The sequence below is a fragment of the Trichosurus vulpecula genome, chromosome 6 (assembly GCF_011100635.1).
Source record: "Trichosurus vulpecula isolate mTriVul1 chromosome 6, mTriVul1.pri, whole genome shotgun sequence".
Taxonomy (NCBI): domain Eukaryota; kingdom Metazoa; phylum Chordata; class Mammalia; order Diprotodontia; family Phalangeridae; genus Trichosurus; species Trichosurus vulpecula.
Window position 1 is genome coordinate 100,804,753 of NC_050578.1, and position 26,748 is coordinate 100,831,500.

Sequence of the window (26,748 nt, forward strand, 5' to 3'; positions counted from 1 at the left end):
CTTAGTAATTTAGTAATGAAGAGTATAAATCATTTAGATCAGTAAATTCCCAACTGTTTTCCCAGTATTGTTGGCTCTTATTAGCTATCACTTATGAATTCTATGCCCCAAATTTAAAACATTTTATTTTAAAATAATTACTATATGCTGAGAAATAAAGCTACTTCTAAGTCAAAGAGTGTAATAATTTTTCAAAAATTAAGAATTCCCAGTATAGGGGGCAGAGCCAAGATGGCAGCTGGAAAGCAGGGACTAGTGTGAGCTCCCCACCCAGTCCCTCCAAAAACCTATAAAAAATGGCTCTGAACCAATTCTAGAACTGCAGAACCCACAAAATCGCAGAGGGAAGCAGGGCTCCAGCCCAGGACAGCCTGGATGGTCTCTGGGTGAGGTCTATCCCGCATGGAGCTGGGAGCTGGGAGCAGAGCGGAGCACAGCCCAGCGTGAGCAGCGCGGACCAACCAAACCAGGAGCCGGGTGGAGTGTGCCCTAGCGTTCTGAATCAGTGAGCTGCAGCAGTTACCAGACTTCTCAACCCACAAACACCAAAGCCAACAGAGGTTAGTGGGAAAAGCTGCGGGAGTGGAAGGGGTTCGGTTCAGCTACCAGCCCCTGGGGCAGTGGAGGTGGGGCAGCTACAGAAGTACAACTGCAGCTGCTTCCTGCCCCAGGCCCACCTGGCGAGAGGAATTAAGTGGTGGATCAAAGCAGGAGTGCAGAGCCTGCTGAAGATCTAAGCCCAGTCCGGCCTGGGGGTTCTTGGGGAAGGAGGCTGTGCTGGTGTGGCAGAGCTGGCACATCCCCCCAAGCGTGGAACATAGAACTCTTTAGTCTACAAGCAGTCATACCCTGCTGAAAAACTCAAGGGTCAAGTCAGTTGGTTGGGAATATGGCCAGGCAGCGAAAACGCACCCAGATTCAGTCTCAGACTTTGGATTCTTTCTTTGGTGACAAAGAAGACCAAAACATACAGCCTAAAGAAGTCAATAAAGTGCAAGAGTCTACACCAAAAGCCTCCAAGAAAAACATGAACTGGTCCCAGGCCATGGAAGAGCTCAAAAAGGATCTGGAAAAGCAAGTTAGAGAAGTAGAGGAAAAATTGGGAAGAGAAATGAGAAGGATGCAAGAAAACCATGAAAAACAAGTCAGTGACTTGCTAAAGGAGACCCCCAAAAATACTGAAAAATACACTGAAGAAAACAACACCTTAAAAAATACACTAACTCAAATGGCAAAAGAGCTCCAAAAATCCAATGAGGAGAAGAATGCCTTGAAAGGCAGAATTAGCCAAATGGAAAAGGAGGTCCAAAAGACCACTGAAGAAAATACCACCTTATAAATTAGATTGGAGCAAGTGGAAGCTAGTGACTTTACAGGAAATCAAGATATTATAAAACAGAACCAAAGGAATGAAAAAATGGAAGACAACATAAAATATCTCATCAGAAAAACCACTGACCTGGAAAATAGATCCAGAAGAGATAATTTAAAAATTATTGGACTACCTGAAAGGCATGATCAAAAAAAGAGCCTAGATACCATCTTTCAAGAAATTATCAAGGAGAACTGCCCTGATATTCCAGAGCCACAGGGCAAAATAGAAATTGAAAGAATCCACCGATCGCCTCCTTCAAACAGATTCCCAAAAGAAATCTCCTAGGAATATTGTCGCCAAATTCCAGAGCTCCCAGATCAAGCAGAAAATACTGCAAGCAGCCAGAAAGAAACAATTTGAGTACTGTGGAAACCCAATCAGAATAACCCAAGATCTGGCAGCTTCTACATTAAGAGATCGAAGGGCTTGGAATACGATATTCCAGAGGTCAATGGAGCTAGGATTAAAACCAAGAATCACCTACCCAGCAAAACTGAGTATCATGCTGCAAGGCAAAATATGGATTTTCAATAAAATAGAGGACTTTCAAGCTTTCTCAGTGAAAAGACCAGGGCTGAATAGAAAATCTGCCTTTCAAACAGAAGAATCAAGAGAAGCATGAAAAGGTAATCAAGAAAAATAAACTGCAAGGGACTTACTAAAGTTGAACTGCTTTGTTTACATTCCTACATGGAAAGATGATGTGGATGATTCTTGAGACCTCAGTATTAGGGTAGCTGAAGGGAATATGCATATATATTTATATATACATATATATATATATATATATATATATATGTTTGTGTATATACGAGTGTGTATGTATGTGTATATGTATGTGTATATATATAAATATATATAGAGAGAGAGAGAGCGGGCACAGGATGAGTTGAAGATGAAGGGAAGACATCTAAAAGAAATAAAATAAAATTACGGGATGAGAGAGGAATATATTGAGAGAGGGAGATAGGGAGAGATAAAATGGGGTAAATTATCTTGCATAAAAGTGGCAAGAAAAAGCAGTTCTGTAGGAAGGGAAGAGAAGTCAGGTGAGGGGGAATGAGTGAATCTTGCTCTCATCAGATTTGATCTGAGGAGGGAATACCATACACGCTCAGTTGGGTATCTTACCCCACAGGAAAGGAGGAGGAAGAAGATAAAAAAGGGGGGGATGATAGAAGGGAGGGCAGATGGGGGTGGAGGTAATCAAAAACAAACACTCTGGAAAGGGGACACCGTCAAGGGAGAAAATTCAATAAAGGGGGATAGGTTAGGAAGGAGCAAAATATAGTGAGTCTTTCACAACATGAGTATTGTGGAAGGGTTATACATAGTGATACGCATGTGGCCTATGTTGAATTGCTTGACTTCTTGGGGAGGGTGGGTGGGAAGGGAAGAGGAGAGAGAATTTGGAACTCAAAGTTTTAAAAACAGATGTTCAAAAACAAAAAATAAAAAGTTTTTGGCATGCAACTACAAAATAAGATACACAGGCAATGGGGCATAGAAATTTATCTTGCCGTACAAGAAAGAAAGGGAAAAAGGGATGGGAAGGGAGTGGGGTGACAGAAGGGAGGGCTGGCTGGGGAACAGGGCAACCAGAATATATACCATCTTGGAGTGGGGGGAGGGTAGAAACTGGGAGAAAATTTGTAATTCAAACTCTTGTGAAAATCAATGCTGAAAACTAAATATATTAAATAAAAAAAAATTTTAAAAATCTGAAAAAAAAAAGTATATTAAAGCTTATAGCCTCTCCACAATGTTGTCTTTGGTTGCTGAGAGAAACCACTGACCATCAATTTATTGGTTATTAGTTAGCCTACTGAATAAATTGATTATTAATTACCCAGGGAAAAAAAAAGAATTCCCAGTATAGATAAAATGTATATCCCTGGAAAAGTTAGTATCTATATACTCCAGAAAAGCAGTTAAAACATGCCAAAAATGCTAAAGATTTACTTTCTTAAAACAAAGATATGATAACTACTATTTAAATAAACAAAACATGAACCAAAAGGGGCAAATGAAAATGACATTTCATCAACTCAACTAACTAAAAATAAGAATTCAAACAATATTTAAAGTTATAGTAATTAAAACAAAAACAGAGACTCAGCCTTAAATTTTTTCATCTTACCAGTGAATCAGAAACCAAAACTGGAAAAACAAAGATGATATTAAGTTTCATTCCAAACTGGAATATTTAATTTCCTTATTCAACAAAACCTCACTGAGTTCTAATTATAAGCAAGGAAGAGTTGGGAATACAATAATGCACAAGATAGTCATTAGCTTAAGCAACATTTGTCCCTCCAATTAAATCAAAAGCTTCCCTTTTCTGCTCAACCACACTAGTCCTTAGTTGCTATTATCCCAGGGATTCCCAAAAGTCAATGTAAAGGACTAAAGGACTACAAATTCATTGTGACAAGGCAATTAAAAATCAGACCAAGGTCCTTGTAAAAGTTACCTGGTCCTGTTCCCTGCCTTCAAGGGACTAAACCTTCCAGGACAAACTGATGTCTGCTCCCTTCCTGAATGATCTCCAGGTACATAGACTGAACTACCTCTCATTAACTACTCCAATAATTTTATCACTATGTCAAAAAGTTTATCCACATGTTCAACTAACTTCTCTCCATTTTTAACTAAAAACTTCCTCTGTCTCAAATGACAGAAAAAAAAGATCAAAATGTATGAAATGCTTTTGAGATTGCCAAAAATGAATCAAGTATTCTCTTAGCATCTATATCACTAAGATTAAAAAAAAATCCCAATGCTTTTAATGCTCCCCCAAAGAACCAAGTTCTATCCCTTTAATTACCTTAATCAATTTTCTAAAAATTTCCTCTAGCTTCTCAACAGAATGTTGATAATTGATAAAGGATAGAAACTAGTTTCTTTAAAGAAATTAGACTCACTTCTAAAAAAACACGAGAATGGACAAATGTCCCCTGCAAAATAATCATTTGGCTGCACTTATTCCAGCGGTGGTACCATAGATCAAAATATATTTAGAGCTATTTCTTCTTTTGACATGGAGTTCTAATCCTGCAATACATTTCTTTGAATATTCAATAGCAGCTAATCTCCATCTCTCTGACTTTAGAAAAAAGCAAAGGATAGTGAAATAAGTGTGATCAAACTGGAAATAATGTTTTAACTTTAAAAAAAAAGGGAGAGGGTGACTATAATGTAGAAAAACTGATAATCCCATGTACCTCATAAACAGGCTTTGAAGGCAATTCCAAAAAAGGAATTTCCAAAATGTTTCGAGCAACACTACTATAATCATTCAAATGTGTATAGACCCCTAGGGGGTCTACTCTGGTGAAGGCAATATTCATCTGGAGGTATAAAATCTGGCATGTCTGTTAAATTTTTTTTAATCTACCTCTTTAGAGAGAAATCAGGAATCAACAAATCTCATTTTTGACTCCTGTGCACTGCCAATAGGACTAAATCAATAGTGGTGGGTGACTCTGTCAGCCCTAAACAAAGGACAGAAAAAAAGGAAGAATAAAGAGGTTGAAGGAGAAGGGAAAAAAGCAGGGAGAGATATAGGAAGGAGAGATAGAAATATGGGAAAAGGGGATTTTGTTGGACATGTGAAGTGATGGCCACAAAGTCACGTTGATCACTGACATCCAAGTCATAGATTGCTTAGATAAGGTTAGAAAAAGCATAAAAAATCATTTATGGACCTTTATATCTCAATTTTGAGTTACCTTTTTTCTGCTCATGTATACACAACTTGTAGTCAGTTATAGCTTCTGGAGCTTTTTGTTCTGCACTCTGCCGATATACAGTCCTATACCACTGTGCATCCTCAAGAGTTTTTCATGTACTCTTCAAATCCAACAAGGTCATTCTGAATTCTTCCTATCTTCCCAAATCCAAGCTCCTACAATAAAATAAAGATGTTGCTTGGACCTCAGACCAATCCTTGAGACACTTCATGCCACTCTCCCAACTTTATTGCTTCAAATAACTAATTTTGGGTGCGGCCTGCAAGTCAGTTGTTGTTAACAGTACAATGAAGATGGTCCTCTGCTAATTTCTTGATGAAAATACAGACTTTTAGAATAGAAGAGGGTCTTAAAACTCATCTAGAAGAGTTGTTATCTCTTCAATTCAAGAATATCTCCTTCAACACCATTGCCTATGAGATACTCATCTCATAAGGCAGCATACTTGAGAAATTTCAAGTTGTTGGATGGTTCTTCCTTCTGTTGGTTTCGGTCTACCTACCTGGAACTTCCACCTCACACAATATTGGTTTGGATTGAATGGGGAGCTGGAGGTCAAGTAAAACTGAGTTCAAAGCTTACCTATGACATGTACTAATTGTGTAACTGTGGTTAAGTCATTTAAACTCTTTGAGTCTCAGTTGTCTCTATTTGTAAAGTGAGGATAAAATATTTGTAACATTTCTATCACACTGTTATTGAAGCTCAAATGAGATCCAAATATAAAATCTTGGGAAGTCACTGATGGGATTAACAAGCATTTATTAAATATATTTAATTATTAAATATAATATCTCTGTGCCAGACAATGTGCTGAGTGCTAGGGATACAAAGAAAGGAAATTTTTATTTAAATCCCTGTTCTCAAGGAGTTCATAGTCTAATAAGGGAGACAACATACAAACAATTATGTACTAACAAGATACACCAAGGATAAGCTGCAGATAATTTTGAAAGGATGGCACTAACAATAAGGGGAATTAGAAAGGCTTCTTGCAAAAGGTTGAACTTTAGCTGAGACTTCAAAAAAGCCAGGGAAGCCAGCAGGTGGAGAGAGGAGAGAAAGCCAGTTAAGAGTGAAGGAGTTGGGAAATGGAATGTTTTATGCAAGAGACAGCAGAAAGGTCAGTGGCGCTGGGTCGTGGAGGGGAGCAAGATGTAAGACCAGAAAGCAAGGAAGATGCCAGCTTATGATGGGCTTTAAAAGCCAAACAAAGGATTTTATGCTTAATCTTGGTGATAACAGATAATCACCAGAATTCACTGAATAGGGAGGGGCCAGAGGGAGTAGTTGAATAGGTCAGACCTAAACTTTAGGGAGCTTTAGGAAGATCAGTTTGACAGCCTAGTGGAGGATGGACTAGGTAAAGAGGGAGAGAGAGACAGAGAGAGGAAGGAAGGGAGGGAGAGAGAGAGCGAGAGAGACAGAGAGAGAGAGACAGTGTGTGTGTATATGTGTGTAGAGGGGGTGGGAAGGTGAAGGGAGACTTGAACAACCTGCATGCCAAATCTGAGATGAAGAGGTGATGTCAAGTTTTTTCTTCTCCAAGTTCCACATACCCGTTTCCTTTGGTACAATCTCCTTTGACATAGTTTCAAATCCCTTCATCATCCCGGTCATTTAAAATTCAGCACACAGAACGGAATATGGTATTCAGGTATCATCTAACTGGTGCAGATTACAGTGGGATTATCATTCCCCTTGTTGTGGACACTATATTAATGCAATTGATAGACATTAGATCTGCAACCTGCCACATCACACTGCGGATTACTGAGCCTTCAAGTCAAAAAATCCCTAGGTCTTTATCCTTGTACCTCTGATTTTTTTTAACTGAAGTGCATGACTTTACATTTATCTTTATTAAATACTATATAAGACCGAAGAAGAATACTTTACAGCAATATCTTCCTCCTTGCTTTGATTGAAGAAGAAAATTAAATTGGCCTGACAAGATGCGTTTCACAAAGTTGGCAGGAGGGGATGCCGGCCAGAAGAAAGAATTGTTCTGTTTCTAGGTTAAAGGGTCTGCTTGCTCATCACAGAATATGAGCTTCCAAAACCAAACATTTCAAATTTCACCTTTTTGAACACATTCATTTATTGAATATTTATTAAGCATGTATTATTTGCTAACTATTTTGCTGGGGGGATGGGGGGGATATATCCATTTTCTTTTTACATCAGTGCTTGCCCTCAAGGAGCTTATATTTTCCTCAAACAACAAAAGGCTATCACAACCAAACTCAATAAACACCAGTGTTAGCACTAAAACTCAGTCGGCAAGAAAAGCGCCAAACACCAAACAGAAAGAATGCAGAGAAGTAAGAAAGGGGGTGAAGCTGTGATGACCAGGCTTCCAAGAACACTCCTTTAACCCTCTCTAGCAAAGTAGTGTTTCCTCAATACCAAACCACAAGATGCCCCACAAGGGAAATGGAAGCAGGAAGTTGAAACTGCGTTTAAACTTCTATCTGAACAATGCCTTACCCAGGGTGAGGTTTCGGTAAATATTCCACAACCAAAAGCACATTTCCAGTCCTTTAAAACAACTCTACTAGATCTCAAGAGTATTACCTGTGGAACCACAGATAGTCATACTTAGAAAGAAACCACAAAACCACAGATCAGGAACTAAAAAGCAAACCGACAAATTTCTTCTTTTATGAAGGCAGTAAAATGTGGGCTCTAAGGCTGTAAAAGATCTCTATTTCATCTTCTTAGGTACAAAAGAGTTTCTATGGCCAAAAAAAAACCTCTCAGAAGCAGACTCTAAAGCAAACAGCTACATCAAAGGAAAAATAACTTAAACTTATTAATGTCAAAGAAAATTTTGAAACTGAATGACCCGTTTATTGGACACTATTAGGCTTCCGACAAAGAGGGAACAAAACACCAAAACAACTTGAAGAAAGGTTTAAAGGTAAAAACAGCCCTAGCACCCATTGTAAAGGGCAGCCACTGGAAAGGCCAATGCCATAATCATAGTGACCTTAAACACAATGGGCCTGGCTTAAGTAACCAATACAAGCTTACTGTGCTATGTTAATGAAATTAAAATTAAAGCTTGTTCACTCCGAAACAGGTTTCTGCAAGAAAAATCATCAATCTGAAATGAGTATAAGGGCTGAATTTTAAATACATTAAATGTAACTAACAGAAGAGGAGAAGGGGAGAGTGTTGGTGTACTTGAAGTCTTAAAAGTGGCCTGGAAGAACTGCAGGAAGTGACAAGTACTAAAGGTCCAGAGATCAAAGGTTTCAAGAACACAAAAGCTGGATAAAGGAAGTAATTGTTTTTAAAAAGTGAAAGGAAAGGAGGGCCTAGGAACTACCGAAAAGATAAACTTTTTCTGATACGTAAGAAGTAGGGAGTGGGGTAAGGAGTACAGAGAAGTACGGAGAAGTACAACAAAATTTGGTTCTGGTTGCACCACTGACATCACTCGCACCCAAACACACCGGCAGCCGCTGAAAGCACTCGGGAACGTTTCCCACGGACCCATCTCGGGCCGCTGCCAAGCTCGAGACGTCTCACGGACGCCTCCCGCAGCCAGACCCGGGCGCTGGGCGCACTTGATCAAGCTGCAGGCTCACTTAGTTTGGAAGCAGGGCTGGGAGCGTGCAGCCGGGGCCAGAAAGGAAGCGCCGAGGACCAGAGGCACGCCCCCCCCCGAAGTCCCGACGCCAGCCCCCCCCCCCTCCCGTGTGGCAGACCGCAGCTCCTCGCCCCGCATCTGGCTGGGAGGGAGCCGAGCCGGAGCAGCGGAAGGGAGGGAGGAGGGCTGGGGATCCCGAGAGGGGAGTCAGTGCGGGGGCGGACGACGTGTCCACCGCCCGTGACCACGCCCCCGGAGCAGGGGCCACCGGCGCGGCTCTGCCCACCCCCGGGTGCCCAGCCCGCGGGCGGACCGCAAAGGAAGAAGTGAGGAGAAGCAGCGGCCGCGGCCCGGCCCGGTTCCCCGCCCTCACGCACCTTGAGCCCGGGGGGAGGGGGGACGGGAGCCCCGGCGGCTGTCTCTGACTACGAGTCCCGAGCCACCGGCACAGCCCTGTGCGCCTTCTAGGGCCGGTCTCCCTGTCCCGAAGAGCCCGACCCGGAGCCGCGGAGCCGGAAGTGAGGAGACCGGAAGCCACGTTGCCCCTGGCCCGGGCCCTAGCTGGCCTATCTTTCGGGTTCGGCCTGGCCCCACCGGCGACTTGGGGGTGGCCACACCTCTCGTGCCGGGAGCCCCGCCCTCTCTCTCTTCCCTCCGCCCAGGCCCTCCCTGGTCTTCCTAGGGCGGTTGCCCCGCCCACTCCTTCTTCCCTCCCTGTTCTCCCTCATCCCCGCTGGAGGCCACGCCCACTTCTCCTTTCCCCCTTCCCCCAGTCTCTCGGCAGCGGAGGCCCCGCCCACTCCCCCTTCCTCCCCCGCCCCTCCCGGGTCTCCTCCGCTCTCATCTCTTCCTCTCCCCTCCCACCCCTCCTCAGTTGCCGCGGCGGCCTTAGCAACCACATCCGGGGAACCCGCTGGCTGTTGCTAGGGCGGGGCGCTGGCGGGTTGGGCCGGTGTCGCCTCGCCGCTGCTTGAGTGGAGAAAGATCTAGCTGGCAGAGCCGGGGGAGGGGCGAGGGACCCCGAGGGCGCCTCCTTCCCCACCTCCTCGGTCGAGCTGCATCCTGACATTTTACAGACGAGGCCCAGAAGCTTAGGGGACTTGACCTTTGTGGCCTAGGTCCCCATTTATGAAGCGTTTTCTGCGGCACTAAAGTAACTCTCCATCTTCGTTCTTCCATTGAACCTGACTGTCCTGGATAGAGGGCACTGAACCTGGAGTCAGGAAGACCCGAGTTCGAATCCTGCCTCAGATTCTCACCAGCCGTATGACCCTGGCCAAGTCTCTTAATCTCTCTGCGCCTCAGTTTCCTCCTCCTTAAAGTGGGGATAATAATAGCATCTATCTAACTTTGCTGCTTATAACCTGGGTCCCCATGGTCAAGTCCCCCCAAGTTTCCACATCTCCTTGTGAGACTCAAGCCTTCGAGCCCCGTGCAAAAACAAGCTAATATGTTTTACTCAGGTGGGGAAGAAACGTGGACGGTGTTTAAGGAGATAGAGAATATGTACCAGGAAATGTGGGTGCAGGAGGCCACACGTTCGGAGCTTTGACTGAACCGAGAGGTTCTGGGAGTTGGAAACGAGCCGTCCAAGGCACGGAGAACGGCCAGGGGCGGAGGGATGGACGTGCAAAGTTGGGAAGAAGAAGGCACGTCCACCTAGTAAACACTGGGACCAGAACGTGTACTCAAGGAAGATAATGTGCGGTGAGCCTGGATGAGCAGGCCCGACCAGATTTCATGAAGTCTTGTCAAGGACCCGCTGGAGATTTCCGAGTCATTATCAAACCTACGCTTGGGGAATGCATTCCAGATGTGTTTTCTTGCCGCTTGCCCCCTGCAGATGACAGCTCTTTACTCATTGTCTTTTAAGCTGTAGCTCACAGGGTTCTTCACACATTCTCAGTTTTAGAGCTGGAAAGGATCCTAATATTTTGAGCAGCAGTAATGCTAGGAGCTTGGCTAATCTCTCAGTCCCAGGAACCGTTCTCCCTTCATGCCTCTTTCTGCCTTATTGAGCTCTCATTCTGCATTTTAGATAACTTTGGGCGGTGGAATGAGCCCAGGATTTGGAGTCAGGGTCAGAACACTTGGGCTCGGATCCCAGCTCTACCATTCGTAACCATGGGGCAAGTCACAGATTCTCTGGTCCCAAGTTTCTTCATCTGTAAAATGAGGGGATTGGATTCTATGACCTCTAAGGTCTCCTCCAGCTATTAATATATGGTTTTATGCCTACCAAAATATCTGCTCTATCTCTTCTCTCAAAGCTGTGGCTAGGGTATAGCAAATGAGAAACTGCAGGCCCTACGAAAGGCAGGTGGTAGGCAAGCCCAGTGGAGAAAAGAGGCGACTCTACTAGTTGGTGGGGGGACCGGTTAAAAGGGTTTGAGGTTTTTGCATGCAATGGGCTCTGCCTGCCGCACGCCTTAGCTTGCATGTTTTGGTTTTGTGACTTTTTTTTTCCTTTTCAGGGATGCACTTGATGTCTATTTTAAGCTGATTTTACTTTTACAAAAATATAGGAAGGCTAGGATGACTGCATATAGTGTGATTTGTTCCACTCCAATCCCTCTTGCCTTGGGTCCATCATCCTTGTAGGGAAAGGATTCTTAAACTCTCTCATCATCACTCCTTTCCTCTGTTATAAAGGATAGCTGTTAAAAATCTACCTCTAAGTTTCCATACTCAAGCCATATCCTAGTGCGGCTGTTAAATTCTTTCACATCCTTTCACCAAAAATATGTTTAGAGTCTCCCAAACCTAATAATCCTTTTCAGCATTGCTGCATGCCTCCCCTTTCTGAGAGCAGTAACCCCAAATTCTTGTTTGTGTGAGGAGCAGCACTTCAGGTGGTTCTGTTTTTAAGGATGGAAACCTGATATCACATAAATGCAGGGCGGCCTATGTCTAACTAGCAGCAACAATAAAGCTTTTAGTGGATTCTACTGCCTGGAAATATTCTGCTAGATTTTGGGTAGAAGACACAAAGATTTTTGTCTCTTATAGCAAAGTGTATCCCAGTCTAAGGATGCTTGCTACTGAGAGAATATAGAATCAGAGAAGATCTGGAACTTAGTAACTGAAGCTGTTTGGTTACTCAAGAATCAAAAGTGGTAAACTACTGGCCCAGTGAAGAGACGTGCTACCAGTTACAAGGCATGTGTTCAGTGGGAGAAAGGGGCTAGAATGAGTGATGGTTACCTAATGATTGACTTTGTTTGGTGGTTTAGGGCAGGGCTATCCAAAATACGGGCCCTGCGGCCCACAGTGTGATTTTAATTTTTGCAAGCAAAAAAATAAAATAATTTGCATGGAATGCATATTAGATTTTTTAATTCCATCACTAATAAATAATCTCGTTGATGTTAATTTTCTTTGGTGTCTTTAAACAGTATTACAGATGGAACATATTGCACAGAATTTTCAATCCATCTGTGGGATGCGTTCCATCTGTACAAGGCAGACTAGTCAGTATGCACCTACCTTTATACGGCTGTGTTGTCACTTTGTTGTTTTGTGTTTGCTTTCGCACCTGTCGTATTGATGACATGCATTCCCCCACTTTCTATTAGTATACTGTATTTTTTACTCTGAGTGCGGCCCTCGAATAATTATTTTATTTTAATGCGGGCCTAAGATAACCTAAGGTTGAACAGCCCTGGTTTAAGGTATACTACTTACTCCCTGTTCCTTAAGTCGAGGGGAACAGGAGATGAGAATAGCTAATTTTACTTTAGGACACGGATTTTACTGTTAGAAATGTGGTACTTCAGTACTTTGTACATGAAGGAGGACTTAGTTATTATTAGGGCTGATAGCCTTACATCTAGTGTACTGCTAATATTGACTTTCCACAGTGTATTAATGATAACCACTGCCAGGTAGAGGTACTGGCGATGGTGATGTTTTTCCAGACCTACTAATCACCCTTGTGCAAGGTGCTGTTCTGGGTGATTGTTGAACTTAATCCCAATACTTAGCACTATTCTGTATAAGGAGTTGCATAGGAGTAACTCTGCCTTGATCACTGCCATCCCACGGGAAATTAGAATGCTAGCAGACTTGGGGAAAATAAGGGCAGCTGCCTTTTCAGCTGCTGATGGAAAAGAGTGAAATCCTCAACAAGGTCTTGCTGCTACAATTCACAGGTCTCTTTGGGAGAGTGAGTGCAGCAGTTGCTTTTAGTCTTAGGGAAAAATATTGGACTCTAACTGATGGGCCTGATCTTAGCCCTGTTCCTACTTAGATAAAGTAATTTTGTCTTTTGCCAGGAGGTGGGGTCCAAGCTGCCCGCCCAACAGCAAAGATGTATCACATTCTGTCCAGCCCTTTGGCATTAGTGTTTTGGGGGAGTTGGAGAGGAAACAAAAGGAAGAACTGCTTCCCTAATCTTTGTGCCAAGGAGCGGTAACCTGTGGGGTTTTTTTTCTTCTCTTTTTAGACCTGGTTCATTTTCCTTTGGGACAGGATTGGCCATTTACTCAGCTTATAAGAAATGCTATCTCTTCCTTCCTTTCTTGAAGTCGGGCACAGTTTGCTCACCCCGATTTCTGGGGCTCGGGTAACCTGCCTTTTTATTTAATGGCCCGGAAGGAGACAGGATGAGTGGTTGGAGAATAGTATTCTTATTTCTGCTTGAATGGCTAAAGTTGAATGCTGTCCTCTGTCTCTGCTTTTCTGAGATTGGATACAGCCTGCTATTAATTAGTATTGATTTCTGAAGAAAGAACAATAGAGGCCGTGTTTAGATGTTTCTTCAGATTTTTCTCTAGTATGAAATCACTAATGATGTCTTCTAATTTTTTATCACTTCCCTTACCTTGGAAAGGTAAATACAGTTAATACAAAGTCCCCTTACTAGAGCAGGAAAATTGTCAAATAATTAAAGTAGCCATAAACACTTTGGATATATTATATACAGCAACGTGTCATGTTTTAATAGGACTTAGAGAAAAAAAGTTTCTAGGTTAGGTTAGTTGCTCATTGTGGTTTCATTTATTGATATGCAGAAAACTTCATATTTAAATAAATACATATTAAAATATTCATCCATTTTGAGTATTTGTTGAAGAATGTTTTTTGTAGTGATAATAGCATTCGTATAGTACTTTATCTGCAGGTAGGTGGTGCAGTGGACCCAGAGTCAGGAAGACCTGGCTTCAGCCACTTACTAGCTGTGTGACCCTGGGCAAGTCAGGTAACTGCTATTTGCCTCAGTTCCTCATCTGGAAAACGAGGTCACAATGGAGAAGGAATTAGCAAGCCACTGCAGTATCTTTGCCAAGAAAACCCCATGGACAAAGTCCACGGGGTCATGTAGAGTCGGACACGACTGAACAACAAATAGTGCCTTAAAGTTTGCAAAGCACTAAATTTATGTATGTTATATCATTTGGGCTTCACAACAACCCGATGAAACAGGTGCTTTTATTATCTTCTGTTTCCAAATGAGGAGTCTAAGGCCCTGAGAAGCTGTGACATGCCCAGGATCACACAGATAGTGACTGAGGCAGGATTTGAACTCAGGACTTCCTGACTGAAAGGCTAGCATTTTATCCCCCTATACTCCCAGGTGCCACAAACATATTTTTTTTGCAGCTAAATTTTGGTCTGATCTTTGTTGACTACTTAGTACCATGGGGAATGATTTATTGAAATCTCATTTTATTCCAATCAGTATTGGTTAGTTTAGTGTGATTACACAGGGCTAGTGATTTTTAGTGTTTTATTTGCCTGTCAATATACATTTATTAGTCTGTCTAGTTAACTAATATTAGTATAGGAATTACATGTATAAACACACATTTTATACATATTTTATTTAGGGATAATTAGTTAAGATAGATTCTTTTTTTATAATAGGCCCCAAACTTTAAACTACAAAATTATAAGGTCACTTGCTTGTTATGATGTTTACTTGTTTAATCATAGGAAGCCAACCAGAGGACCTCCACCCTTTCTTCCTGATGCGTAGGGAATGACCTAATGATATGAAAAGTCCCCCAGCTGTTTTTGATTGTCCCTCCACCCTTATGGTCCTGTTGTCAGGGAAACAGGCCTGTGGGCATTTGGCCAATAGGCCTATGAACGCTTGACCAGTGCTGGACTTTGCTGGAGCTGCCTGCAGCTATCTATTGCTCAACAAGGGGAGATGGCCATGAGCACTTGGCCAGCAAGAGACCCTCTTTGCCGGCCTGTGACCTGCCTGTCTTCTGGCCCATCAGCCCATGTGGATGCCAGCCCACCCCAAGGGTCTGCATGTTTAACCCTGTAGGCCCTGCTGAATGGTCAAGCTATAGATATGTCAGCCAATAGGATTCTGTATTTTATGTAGCCCTCCTGGAGGGTCAAGGTCAAGGTCTTTCAACCAATGAGACTGTATTCTACTGTTCCTCTTCTGTATCAATTGGGTATCAAACATTACAAAACTAAGGCTATAGAGGGAAGGAGCATTTCAGATCATGAGGAAGATCCGAGGTCCCATCCACAGACAGGGATCCAGTCCCTTTAATAAAGTTATTGGCTTCAACGCCTTTTATTGCAGACTGGACAATTTTGGACCCCATGGTACCAAAAGGGCTAAGGAATGATGCTGCTTGAATTAGAGGAGCCCTTATTCAGCAAATGGTTTCCTTCCCCGCTCCCAAAAAATCCCTCTCAACTCTAATAATACCCTGTGCATAAGCAGCATCAAGGTTTGGACTGGTGGGATTAGTTTTCTACTGGCAGTACAATAATGGATTTTAAACTTTTTGTATTAGTTTTAAGGTTGGAGGACAAAAAAAAACTGAGAAATTTGGAAGAGGAACAAGTGTAGAAGAACAGGGACTCTGTTCTTTTTTAAAATTGAATTTTAATTTTTTAATTGTCAAGCACTTTTTCCCTGCCATTCTTCTCCCTCCCCTAATGGGAAAAAAAAAAAGGAAAACAAACTGCTGCCACAAGGAAGCATACTTATGGAAAACAAATCCCCACGTTGGCAATAGAGGAATAGATCTCTTTTGTTAATAAGCAGTAGGTAAGATGTATACATGAAAAAGCAGTTGGAAAACCTTTAAATATCTCACTAGAGCTATCAAGGAGTATTTTAAAATGCGTATCTTTTTTTTAGATGTTATCATCCTAAGCGTTGCCATAAATAATAAAATAACTGTTCTTGTTTGGTCGATGCCTTTATTTTCTCCTTCTGAGAGTGAAAGCCATCTCAGCCGTGTGTTCTTTTTTCCCACCAATTAGATGTTAGCTGCTGGTTATGTGACAGCAGCTACATGATGCAGTGGATAGAGTGCCTTGCCTGAAGTCAGGAAGACTCATCTTCCTGGGGTCAAATCTGGTCTCAGATACTTACTAGGTGTCTGATCCTGGGCAAGTCACTTAACCCTGTTTGCCTCAGTTTCTTCATCTGGAAAAAGAGCTGAGAAGGAAACGGAAAACCATTCTGGTATCTTTGCCAACAAAACCCCAAATGGGGTCATGAAGTCAAACACAATGAAAAACAACAAAGCTGGTTAAATGTGCAAATTTCAGTCTAACGAAAGGAACTGTTATTTAACTCTGGGGGTTCAGTGAAATACAAGGCGTATATTTATGAAAAAATATTAGAAAATGTTACTATAGTTTGGGGGTGGTGTGTATTCAAATAGGCAACAAGTCCTATCATACTGGCCTGGGGATCAAATCCTAGTTCTTCCACTTAGTACCAGTTTGACTGTGGACAATCTCTAGTAGCAAGCATTTATGTGGTGTATATTTTTAGCAGTTTAAGGTTTACAAAATGCTTTACACGTTTGTTAACTCATTTGATCCTACTATAACTCTGTGAGATAGGTACTATTATTACCTCAATTTTACAGAAGAGGAAACTGAGGAACAGAGCAGTTAATTGACTTGCCCAGGTTCACACAGCCAATGAGTGATTTAGGTGGGATTTGAGCTCAGGTCTTCCTGAATCCAAGTTCTATGCTCTGTTCACCTATTTTGGTCTCTGTTTCCTCATCCATAAAATGAAGAGAATATACTATATCCTCTTTAAGGTTCCATCCACCTTAACTAGTAGTTAACAGCTACTGGTAAATGAATGGCATAGTTCTGAATGGAAGGGTTTCTGGCTTTCCTTTTGACATTAGAGAATCCTGGTTGCTTTTTGAGAGGGGGAATGGTGCTGTAATAAGGGAAACCGACTATGGTTGCTTAATGGAGAGGATAGAGGGCCCCCGAGGGATAAGTTTAATGCAGTTGAAGCTTGAGAAAGTTGCTGGATATGGGAGAATGGAGAATGTGGGTATGATGGATTATACAATGTTGGCTCCTAACTCTTCTCCAGGGAAGAAGACTGACTTTTGTGGTTTGGCATTAGAGATGTGTTAGTTTCAGGAATGGAGATATATTGAGTTTTACTACCCAGGATGAGGGTGCGTTGGCTACTGTTGCAGAAATAAATGTAGGTTGCTATCTTAACTTAGGAATCATTCATTTGTCTTTTGCCAAGAAGCTATCTCCTTTTTTATTGACTCGTAGAAATGACTAACCATTAATAACAGGCAAAATGCAGTCTCCTATATCTCATTTGGGAGATAAGAACTGATATGTGTATGTGTATTAGGGTGAGAGAGGAAGAATTAGAAGTGAAGGTGCTTATTTCTGACTTAACTGGAAATTAATCAGGGAAGAAAAAGGAAACTTGGGATATTCCTCTTTCTTCTTGGAAGAGACCATTAGTTGTTTTTCCTTATTTAAAAGATTTGGCTCTTGTTTCTTTTTTGAGTAGTAGAGATTGGTTATTTTCTGACCAGGGCAAGAAATTGGCTTGGGTTGAATGGAAAATTCCTTATCTTGGTAGAAAGAGCAGCTCTCCCTGCTAGTTAGTATAATTTTTTGTCCTCACAGTTAATAATGGCCTATTATTTAGTGAAGGTCTGGTTTTTTTTTTCTTTTTCTTTTAAGAACTGGAACAAGTTCATGCTGTGTGCTCGGGATGTATCTATGGTTAGGGCTAGGTGACCACCTTCATGGTATGATTTAAGGGCTGCCATCAGGCCCTTCTTTTCCTATATAACATGGTTCTCTCATCTCATGTATCCTGAAATGCCTACTTTGAAAGTTATCCCCCCCAAAAATATTAAATTTAAAAAAAGAAAGTTATCCCTTCAGATAATACTGTTCTAGGATTTAAAACTGAAATGCTTTTGGATCATCTAGTCCAACCCCTCATTTCATAGTTTAGGAAACTAAGACATGGAGAAGAATAGTGAGTATATATTTAAAGCTAAAAGGGACCTTGGAGATCCTCATCCAATCCCCTCATTTAAAAAAAAAAAGGATTTATACTTTTATATCACATTCATTTCCAAATATCTCTCTGTTCCCCTCCCTTATCCAGGTAGTCTTCTCTTGTAACAAAGATTTTAAAATCAGCAGTAATGTGGCAAAACCAAACAAAGCATTGACTGTGTCTGACACTATATACATCAGACCACACTCACCTCTTAAAGAAAAAAGGGAAGTACATTTTCTCATCTCTCTTCTGGAGCTAACATTGTCATTATTATTAGACCAGGATTTAATTTCATTTATTATTCTTTCTATTTGCATTAGGATAATCATTGTGTATTTTGTTTTCCTGTTTCTTTTAACTACAGTCTATATTGGTTCATGTTTCTCTGAATTTCTCGAATATTACTATGATACAATATTTTATTGCAGTTGTGTACTGAAGCTTGAACACTCACTTTATTTCTAGTTATTTTCTACTACAAAAAGCGTTGCTGTGAATATTTTGATATATTTATAATCCTGTCTTTTTCCATGAGGAAACTGAGGTCCATAGAGGAAATAGGTTGTCTAAGATCTTACAACTGGTAAATGAAAAATCCATGATTTAAAATCAGGTTCTCTAGCTGTAAATCTAATATTATTTCTTTTAAAAACGTTTTTTATTTTTTCCAATTACGTGTAAAAGCAATTTTTAACATTCAATTTTTTAAAATTTTGAATTCCAAATTCTCTCCCTTCTTTCCTCCCCTCCACTCTCATTGAGAAGGCAAGCAACTTGATATAGGTAGTGCATGTGTAGTCATGCAAAACATATTTTCATATTAGTCATATTGTGAAAGAAAACAGACCAAAAAAAAAACCCACAAGAAAAATAAAGTTAAAAAGTTTGCATTGATCTGCATTCAGACTCCATCAGTTTTTTCCCTACAGATGGATAGCATGTTTCATCATAAATCCCTCGGAATTATCTTGGATCATTGTATTGCTAAGAATAGCTAAGTCATTCACCATTAATCATCATACTATATTACTGTTACTGTGTACAATGTTCTTCTGGTTCAGCTCACTTCACTTTGCAACAATTCATGTAAGCCTTTCCAGGTTTTTTGAAACCTTCCTGCCCATCATTTCTTATAGCACAATAATATTCCATCAAAATCATATACCACAACTTTTCCAGCCATTCTCCAATTGATGGGCATCCCCTCACTTTCCAATTCTTTGCACCATAAAAAGTGATGCTATAAGTATTTCTGTACATATAGGTCCCTTTCCTTTTTAAAAATCTCTTTGGGATACAGATCTAGTAGTGATATTGTTGGATCAGAGGGTATGCACAGTTTTATAGCCCTTTGAGCATAATTCCAAATTGTTCTCCGGAATGGTTGGACCAATTTACTACTGTACCAATCATTCATTAATGTATCTATTTTCCCCTACTCCCCTCCAGCATTTCTAATTTCCAATATATGTGAACCAGTGCCTCAGAGTTATTTTAATTTGCATTTCTCTAATCAATGGTGATTTAGAGCATTTTATCATATGACTATAGATAGCTTGATTTCTTCTTCTGAAAACTGCCTATTTATATCTTTTGACCATTTATCACTTGGGTAATGGCTCTTATTTTTATGAATTTGACACAAATTTAAACTCAGTATATATTTGAGAAATGAGGCCTTTATCAGAGAAACTGGCTATAAATTTTTTTGATATTACTTTATTGTCTATGGTACCTTCTATCACAGTGTGCAAGATACTAATCTTGCAACTTTTATTATGGGAACAATGTATTGTTTTGCTTGTTTTTTTTTCTGTTAAATAAATATGATCAGAATTATTAAAAATAAAGGCTTGGGGTGGAGCCTAGAGTTATTCACTGATTTTCATGGGAGTTCTGCCCCCCTAAACCCTGCAAATGTTGAGAGATGACTACTCAGTTTTGCAGGGTAGGTTATGCTTGGTTGTAATCCTGGCTCCTTTGCCTTCTAGAATATCATATTTTAAGCCCTCTGCTCCTTTAACGTGGAAGCCACTAAATCTTGTATGACTCTGACTGTAGGGCCATGATATTTGAATTATTTCTTTCTGGATGCTTGAAGTATTTCCCTTTGAACTGGGAGCTCTGGAATTTGGCTATGATATTCCTGGGAGTTTTCATTTTGGGATCTCTTTCAGGAGGTGGTCAAGTAGGTTCTTTCAATTTCTATTTTACCCTTTATATCTAAGATATTGGGGTAGTTTTCCTTGATACTTTCCTTTTTTTTCTTTGCTTTTTTAAAATTTATTTTTAGTTTCCAAAATTCATTTCCACAAGATTTTGAGTTACAAATTTTCTCCCCATCTCTACCCTCCCTCCCACCCCAAGATGGCATGTATTCTGATTGTCCCTTTCCTCAGTCTGCCCTCCCTTCTATCACCGCACTCCCCCCCATCCCCTTCACCCTTACTTTCTTGTAGGGCAAGATAGATTTCTATGCCCCATTACCTGTATATCTGATTTCCCAGTTGCATGTAAAAACATTTTTTTAACATTTGTTTTTAGAACTTTGAGTTTCAAATTCCCTTCTTCCCTCTCCATCCATCCTCCGTAAGAAGGCAAGCAATTCAATATAGGTTATACATGTATCATTATGCAAAACACGTCCATAATAGTCATGTTGTAAAAGACTAACTATATTTCCTTCCCTCCTATCCTGTCCCCCTTTATTCAGTTTTCTCCTTTGATGCTGTCCCTTTTCAAAAATGTTTGCTTTTGACTACCTTCTCCCCCAATCTGCCCTCCTTTCTGTTATCCTCCACCCTATCCCCTTCCCCCCTACTTTCCTGTAGGGTAAGATACCGAATTGAGTTTGTATGTTATTCCTTCCTTAAGTCAAATCCAATGAGAGCAAGATTTACTCATTCCCTTTTAGCTACCCCCCTCTTCCCTTCCAATACAACAGCTTTTTCTTGCCACTTTTATGTAAGATAATTTACCCCATTCTATCTTTCTCTTTCTCCTCCCAATATATTCCTCTCTCACCCCTTAATTTTATTTTTAAGACATCATCCCTTCATATTCAACTTACCTTGTGCCCACTGTCTATGTATATGTATATTCCCTTCAACTACCCTAATACTGAGAAAGATCTCATGAGTTACAAATATCATCTTTCCATGTAGGAATGTAAAAAGAATGGTTCAACTTTAGTAAGTCCCTTCTGGTTTCTCTTTCCTGTTTACCTTTTCATGCTTCTCTTGATTCTTGTATTTGAAAGTCAAATTTTCTATTCAGCTCTGGTTTTTTCATCAAGAATGCTTGAAAGTCCTCTATTTCATTGAAAATCCCTATTTTGCCCTGGAGTATTATACTCAGTTTTGCTGGGTAGGTGATTCTGGGTTTTAATCCTAGCTCCTTTGACCTCTGGAATATCATATTCCAAGCCCTTTGATCCCTTAATGTATAAGCTGCTAAATCTTGTGTTTACCTGATTGTGTTTCCACAATACTCTAATTGTTTCTTTCTGGCTGCTTACAATATTTTCTCCTTGACCTAGGAACTCTGGAATTTGGCAACAATATTCCTAAGAATTTTCTTTTTGGGATCTTTTTCAAGAGGTGATCGGTGGATTCTTTCAATTTCTATTTTATCCTCTGGTTCTAGAAAATCAGGGAAGTTTTCCTTGATAATTTCTTGAAAGATGATGTCTAGGCTCTTCTTTTGATCATGGCTTTCAGGTAGTCCAATAATTTTTAAATTATGTCTCCTGGATCTGTTCTCCAGGTCAGTGGTTTTTGCAATGAGATATTTCACACTGTCTTCCATTTTTTCATTCTTTTGGTTCTGTTTTATAATTTTTTGATTTCTCATAAAGTCACTAGCTTCCGCTTGCTCCATTCAAATTTTAAGGCAGTATTTTCTTCAATGGTCTTTTGGACTTCCTTTTCCATTTGGCTAATTCTGCCTTTTAAGGCATTCTTCTCCTCATTGGCTTTTTGGAGCTCTTTTGCCATTTCAGTTAGTCTGTTTTTCAAGGCGTTATTTTCTTCAGTATTTTTTTGAGTCTCCTTTAACAAGTTGTTGGTTTGTTTTTCATGATTTTCTTGCATCATTCTTATTTCTCTTCCCAATTTTTCCTCTACTTACTTGCTTTTCCAAATCCTTTTTGAGCTCTTCCATGGCCTGAGACCAATTCATATTTTTCTTGGAGGCTTTTGATGTAGGCTCTTTGACTTTGTTGACTTCTTCTAGCTGTGTGTTTTGATCTTCTTTGTCACCAAAGAAAGATTCTATAACCTGAGTTCTTTTATGCAGCCTACTCATTTCCCCTCCAATTTTGACCTCTTTGTCAGGGTATGATTGTTTCCAGAGTGGAGAGTACTTTGTCCCAAGCTTCAGGGGTTTTGTGCTGCTGTTTTCAGAGCTACTTCTATTCTGAGGTGGAATGATGCTCCTTTCCTGGTCTGTGCTCTGGTCTGTGAGTGCAAGTACTCCTTTCTGCCATGTAACTACCAGGAGGAGTCCCTCTCCACAGCCACCACAAGCTCTGCCACAGTGCTCTTCCTCCCCCAAGGAGTGCCAACCAGGACTGTGACCCAGATCCAAGCAGGGCAAAGTAAGAGAATCCTGCCTTAGCACCAGCAAAAAGATCCCTGTACTCCTGCTCTGATCAGACACTTGATTCCCCACCACCTGTCAGTGGGCCTGGAGCTCTGGAAGCAGCCACCACCTCCACTGCTGCTGCCACCCCAGGGGCAGGGGCTGGATCGCTCCCTTCTCTCACCCAGGTCCAACAATTTTCCCACTGACCTGCTAAGTTGTCTTTGGCATTTGTGGGTTGAGAAGTGTGGAAACTGCCATAGCTGCCAGTGATTCAGTGCCTTGAGGCCTGCTCCACTCAGTCTGGTCTGCTCTGGCCTGGTCTGTCCTGGCACAGCCCACACTGGGCTGCGCTCCACTCCCAGCATGGTATGATAGACCCTTTCCAGCCATCATCCAGGTTGTCTTGGGCTGGAGACTTGTTTCACCCTGTCATTTTGTGGGTTCTGTAGCTCTTGAATTTGTTTAGAGTCATTTTTTACAGGTGTTTGGAGGGATTTGGGGGAGAGCTCAAGTGAGTCCTGTTTTCATGCTGCCTTCTTGGATCTGCCCCCCGCCTTGATAATTTCTTGAAATATAATGTCTAAGCTCTATCTTTCACATAGTCCAGTAATTCTTAAATTATCTTTCCTTAATCTATTTTCCAAGTCAGTTTTTTTATGAGAGATTTTACATTTTCTTCTCTCTTTTTAAATTTTTTTTGACTTTGCTTTACTGTTTCTTGATGTCTCATGGAGTCTTTAGCTTCCACTTGCCCAGTTCTAATTTTTAAGGAATTATTTTCTCTAGTGAGTTTTGTACCTCTTTTCCCATCTGACTAATTCTGCCTTTTTAAGGAATTCCTTTTTTGCAGTGAATTTTTGTGTGTCTTTTACCATTAGGCTGATTCTTTTTTTTTTTAAGGTACTATTATTTTTAGTATTTTTTGTCCTGCTTTTACCAAACTGTTATTTCTCTTTCCATAATTTTCTTGCAGCATTCTCATTTCTTTTCTTAATTTTTCTTCTGCTACTCTTAGCTCTTTCTTTAACTCTTCTAGAAATTCTTATTGGGCTTGGGTCCAATTAGCAATTTTCTTTGAGTCTTTGTTTGTAGCTGTTTTGACATTGTTGTCTTCTTCTGAGTTTATGCATGGTCTTTCCTGCCACTATTATAGCTTTTTATGGTCAAATTCTCTTTTTGTTGTTTGTTTTCCCCCCAGCCTATTTCTTGACTTTGAACTTCATGTTAAAGTTGGACTCTGCTCATCTGGGAGTGGGATGGTTCTCTCCCAAGCTTTAGGCTTTTTTGTACTGTTGTTTTCAGAGCTAATTCCGGGGCTCTGCTGCAAGTTTTTGGTGTTTTCAAAGTAGTGTGATCCTGGGAGAGGTCACTGTTCTCTTGGTCTGCACTCTCATCTTTACCCAGGAAGGGTCCTCTTGCACCTGCAAGTGCTAGATCTTCTCTTTGTCTTGGAACTGAGACCAGGGCCCTGGCTCCCTTGTGACTGACCACATGACTTTCTTTCCACTCTTGAACTGCAACTGAGAATTGCATATGGACAATATAGTTGCCAATCAACACCAATAGGTCCCCTAAGATCTCTTTCTGACCACTTGTCTGAAGCCCTTACAATTTCTGGGCTGAGAGTTCCTGAAGCTGCTGCTGTAGCCCCTACTGAGGCCATGGCTAGTGCTCTGCCCACCTGGGTATTGCAGACCTCTCCTGCTGACCTCCTAAGTTTGTTAGGCCAGAAAAATGTCTCATTGTGACTTTTTGTTGACTCTGCCTCTCCAAAATTTTATATGAGGTATTATTTTAAAGTTGTTTAGAGGGGAATGTTGAGAGAGTTCAGCTGAGTTGCTGCCTTTAATCTACCATCTTGGCCCTATCCCTCAAGGTTGATCCCCTGTACTTTTCAATTCAGCGCTTCTTGCCTTTTTGCCATTCTCAGTCCAGTACTCAGCTCTGGGCATTTTCTTTGGCCGTCCCTCATGCCTGGGATGCTCTCTCCTCCCTGCCTCCTGATTTCCCTGGTTTCCTAAAAGTTCCAACTAAAATCCCATCTTCTACAGTTTGACATTAAAAAAGGTTTGAGTGGGCAGCTAGGTGGCGCAGTGAGTAGAGCACCGGCCCTGGAGTCAGGAGGACCTGAGTTCAAATCCGGCCTCAGACACTTGCCACATGTACTAGCTGTGTGACCTTGGGCAAGTCACTTAACCCCGATTGCCCTGCCAAAAAGCAAAAAAAAAAAAAAAAGGTTTGAGAGACATAGTTTCTGGTTTTTATTTTATTTTATTAATAAGACTAGCAGGTTATTAATAAAAGGATGGTCATTTGGCTGTCTCTCTAACCAAAGACAATCATGGAGGCAGACTCAGTAAGTAGTCCATCAAACAGTCATTAAATCTAATTGGCTAACTGATTGGAGATGGTCTATATTAAAATGAAGGGTTTTTGGATATCAGAACATCTATAGCTTTAGGCTATCAATTCAAATAATGTATACCTCATCAATGCCTGGGCAGAACACAATGGGCTTCCTCACCCTAGATTAAATTCCTTGCCAGGTTGAGTGCGGTCTAACCAAGATGAAGAGAGTGAGTGCAATCTCATTATCAGTAATGTCCTTCTGACTGAATTTTTAAAGGACTTTAGAAGAAGGAGAGAGCTCTTAATCTCCCTCCAAATTATTGACTATTTATAATAATTTCTCGCAACAGGAAATTTTTCCCAATCCCTCTTAATTCTAGTGTCTTCTCTCTCTTAACTATTTCCTATTTATTCTGAATATACCTAGTTTATACACATGTGTTTGCTTGTTATTGCCCCTATTATTTTGTGATCTTCTTGAGGGCAGGTACTGTCTTCACCCTCTTATTGCATCTCCAGTGCTTAGCACAGTGCCTGACACGTAGTATTTCTAGTCTCTTCCCCCTTCCAATTTACTCTACATGATTCTAGCCATATTAGTCTTCCTTAAAGTATCATGTTAAATTGTGTTTTCCCTCTTTTCAAAAGCCTTCATTGTCCACCAAATGCCTAATCAATTTTGTTCAATTCAACAAATATTAAAAGCCTACTATATACAGTGTATTATGCTAGATTCTGGAGATGTAAAAATAAGACAATACACCTTCAAGGACTTTGCAGTTTTAGAAGAGAGATAATACAAATATATTCTAAATCTATTATAGTTATTTTTGTAAAGGCATGAGGGAGATCTAAAATAAAGTGATATGCGAAATTTTGAGAAGGAAGAATTTACTTGTTGCTGGGGAAGGAAATTAAAGAAAGACCAAGGTAGCAGGTAACACCCAAAATGGGCCTTGAAGAAAGGACAGTATCTCACTAGGCCATTCCAGGTTGGAGAGCCTAGAAGTACAAAAAAACAAAGGCAGGAAAGAGGAAAGCTGAAGGAGGATGTATGGAGCAGGCTGGGTTGTGTGGGATACGGAGAACATGAAGGGAAGTGGTTTACTGGAGTGAGACCAGAAAAGTAGATCTCAGGCCTTTGTGGAGGGCTTAAATGTCACCTTTTTGAATAGGGAATGATGAGGGCAGTCCCAGTGTACTAGGAAGGTTATTCTGGCACGTGTATAAAGCTTGACCTTTTTTTTGTGGCCTGGACCTCTCAGGCAGTCTGATGAAGCCTTTGGGTCCCTTTTTCAGAATAATGTTTTTAAATGCACAAAATAAGATTGTAGGATCCAAAGGAAACCAATGATATGGAGATACAGTTTTGAAAAAAAAAATTTTAAATTCGTGAACCCCAGGTATAAAAGATGAGTCGAAAAAAGGAAAGACAGAGTGACCAATTCAGAGCCTTTTAAAGTAGTCCAAAGGGGGAATAATAAAGATTTCATCTAGAAGTTATAACAATCATGTTAAGTCAACAATCATTTATTAAACACCTACTGATGAGGTGCAAGGTCACCAGACTGTTGAGATGGAAGGTGTGTGTGTGTGTGTGTGCGCGTGCGTGTGCGCACGTGCATGCGTGTGTGGTGGTGGTGGTGGTGGTGGTGTCTTCTTGAAAGAATTTGCCCAGGCTATCTCCCAATCAAGTAAAGGCATTTATTCTGGGTAACACCCCAAGCAGGTAGCAGCCCCTTAGGGAAGGCAGCCCTCTAAGGGAGGCAACTTCATAAGGCAGCCAGCCACCAGCTGAGAAAAGCTAGGGATT

At 40.9% G+C, this 26,748-nt stretch overlaps 1 protein-coding gene across 6 annotated transcripts in view; it reads right to left on the minus strand.

Moving 5' to 3' along the window:
* ARFIP1 (ADP ribosylation factor interacting protein 1) overlaps positions 1-9,320 on the minus strand; it is a 156,637-nt gene extending 147,317 nt beyond the window's left edge. For 3 of the 6 annotated variants that reach the window (XM_036763816.1, XM_036763819.1, XM_036763814.1), the window contains exon 1: positions 5,107-5,220. In XM_036763816.1, coding sequence (XP_036619711.1) covers positions 5,107-5,121 — 15 coding nt within the window. In that variant the 5' untranslated portion in view covers positions 5,122-5,220. Of the gene's footprint in view, positions 1-5,106; positions 5,221-9,102 lie in introns of those variants that run through there. The other 3 variants (XM_036763818.1, XM_036763815.1, XM_036763820.1) reach the window with 2 other exon arrangements.
* Between the last annotated feature and the right edge of the window lie 17,428 nt (positions 9,321-26,748).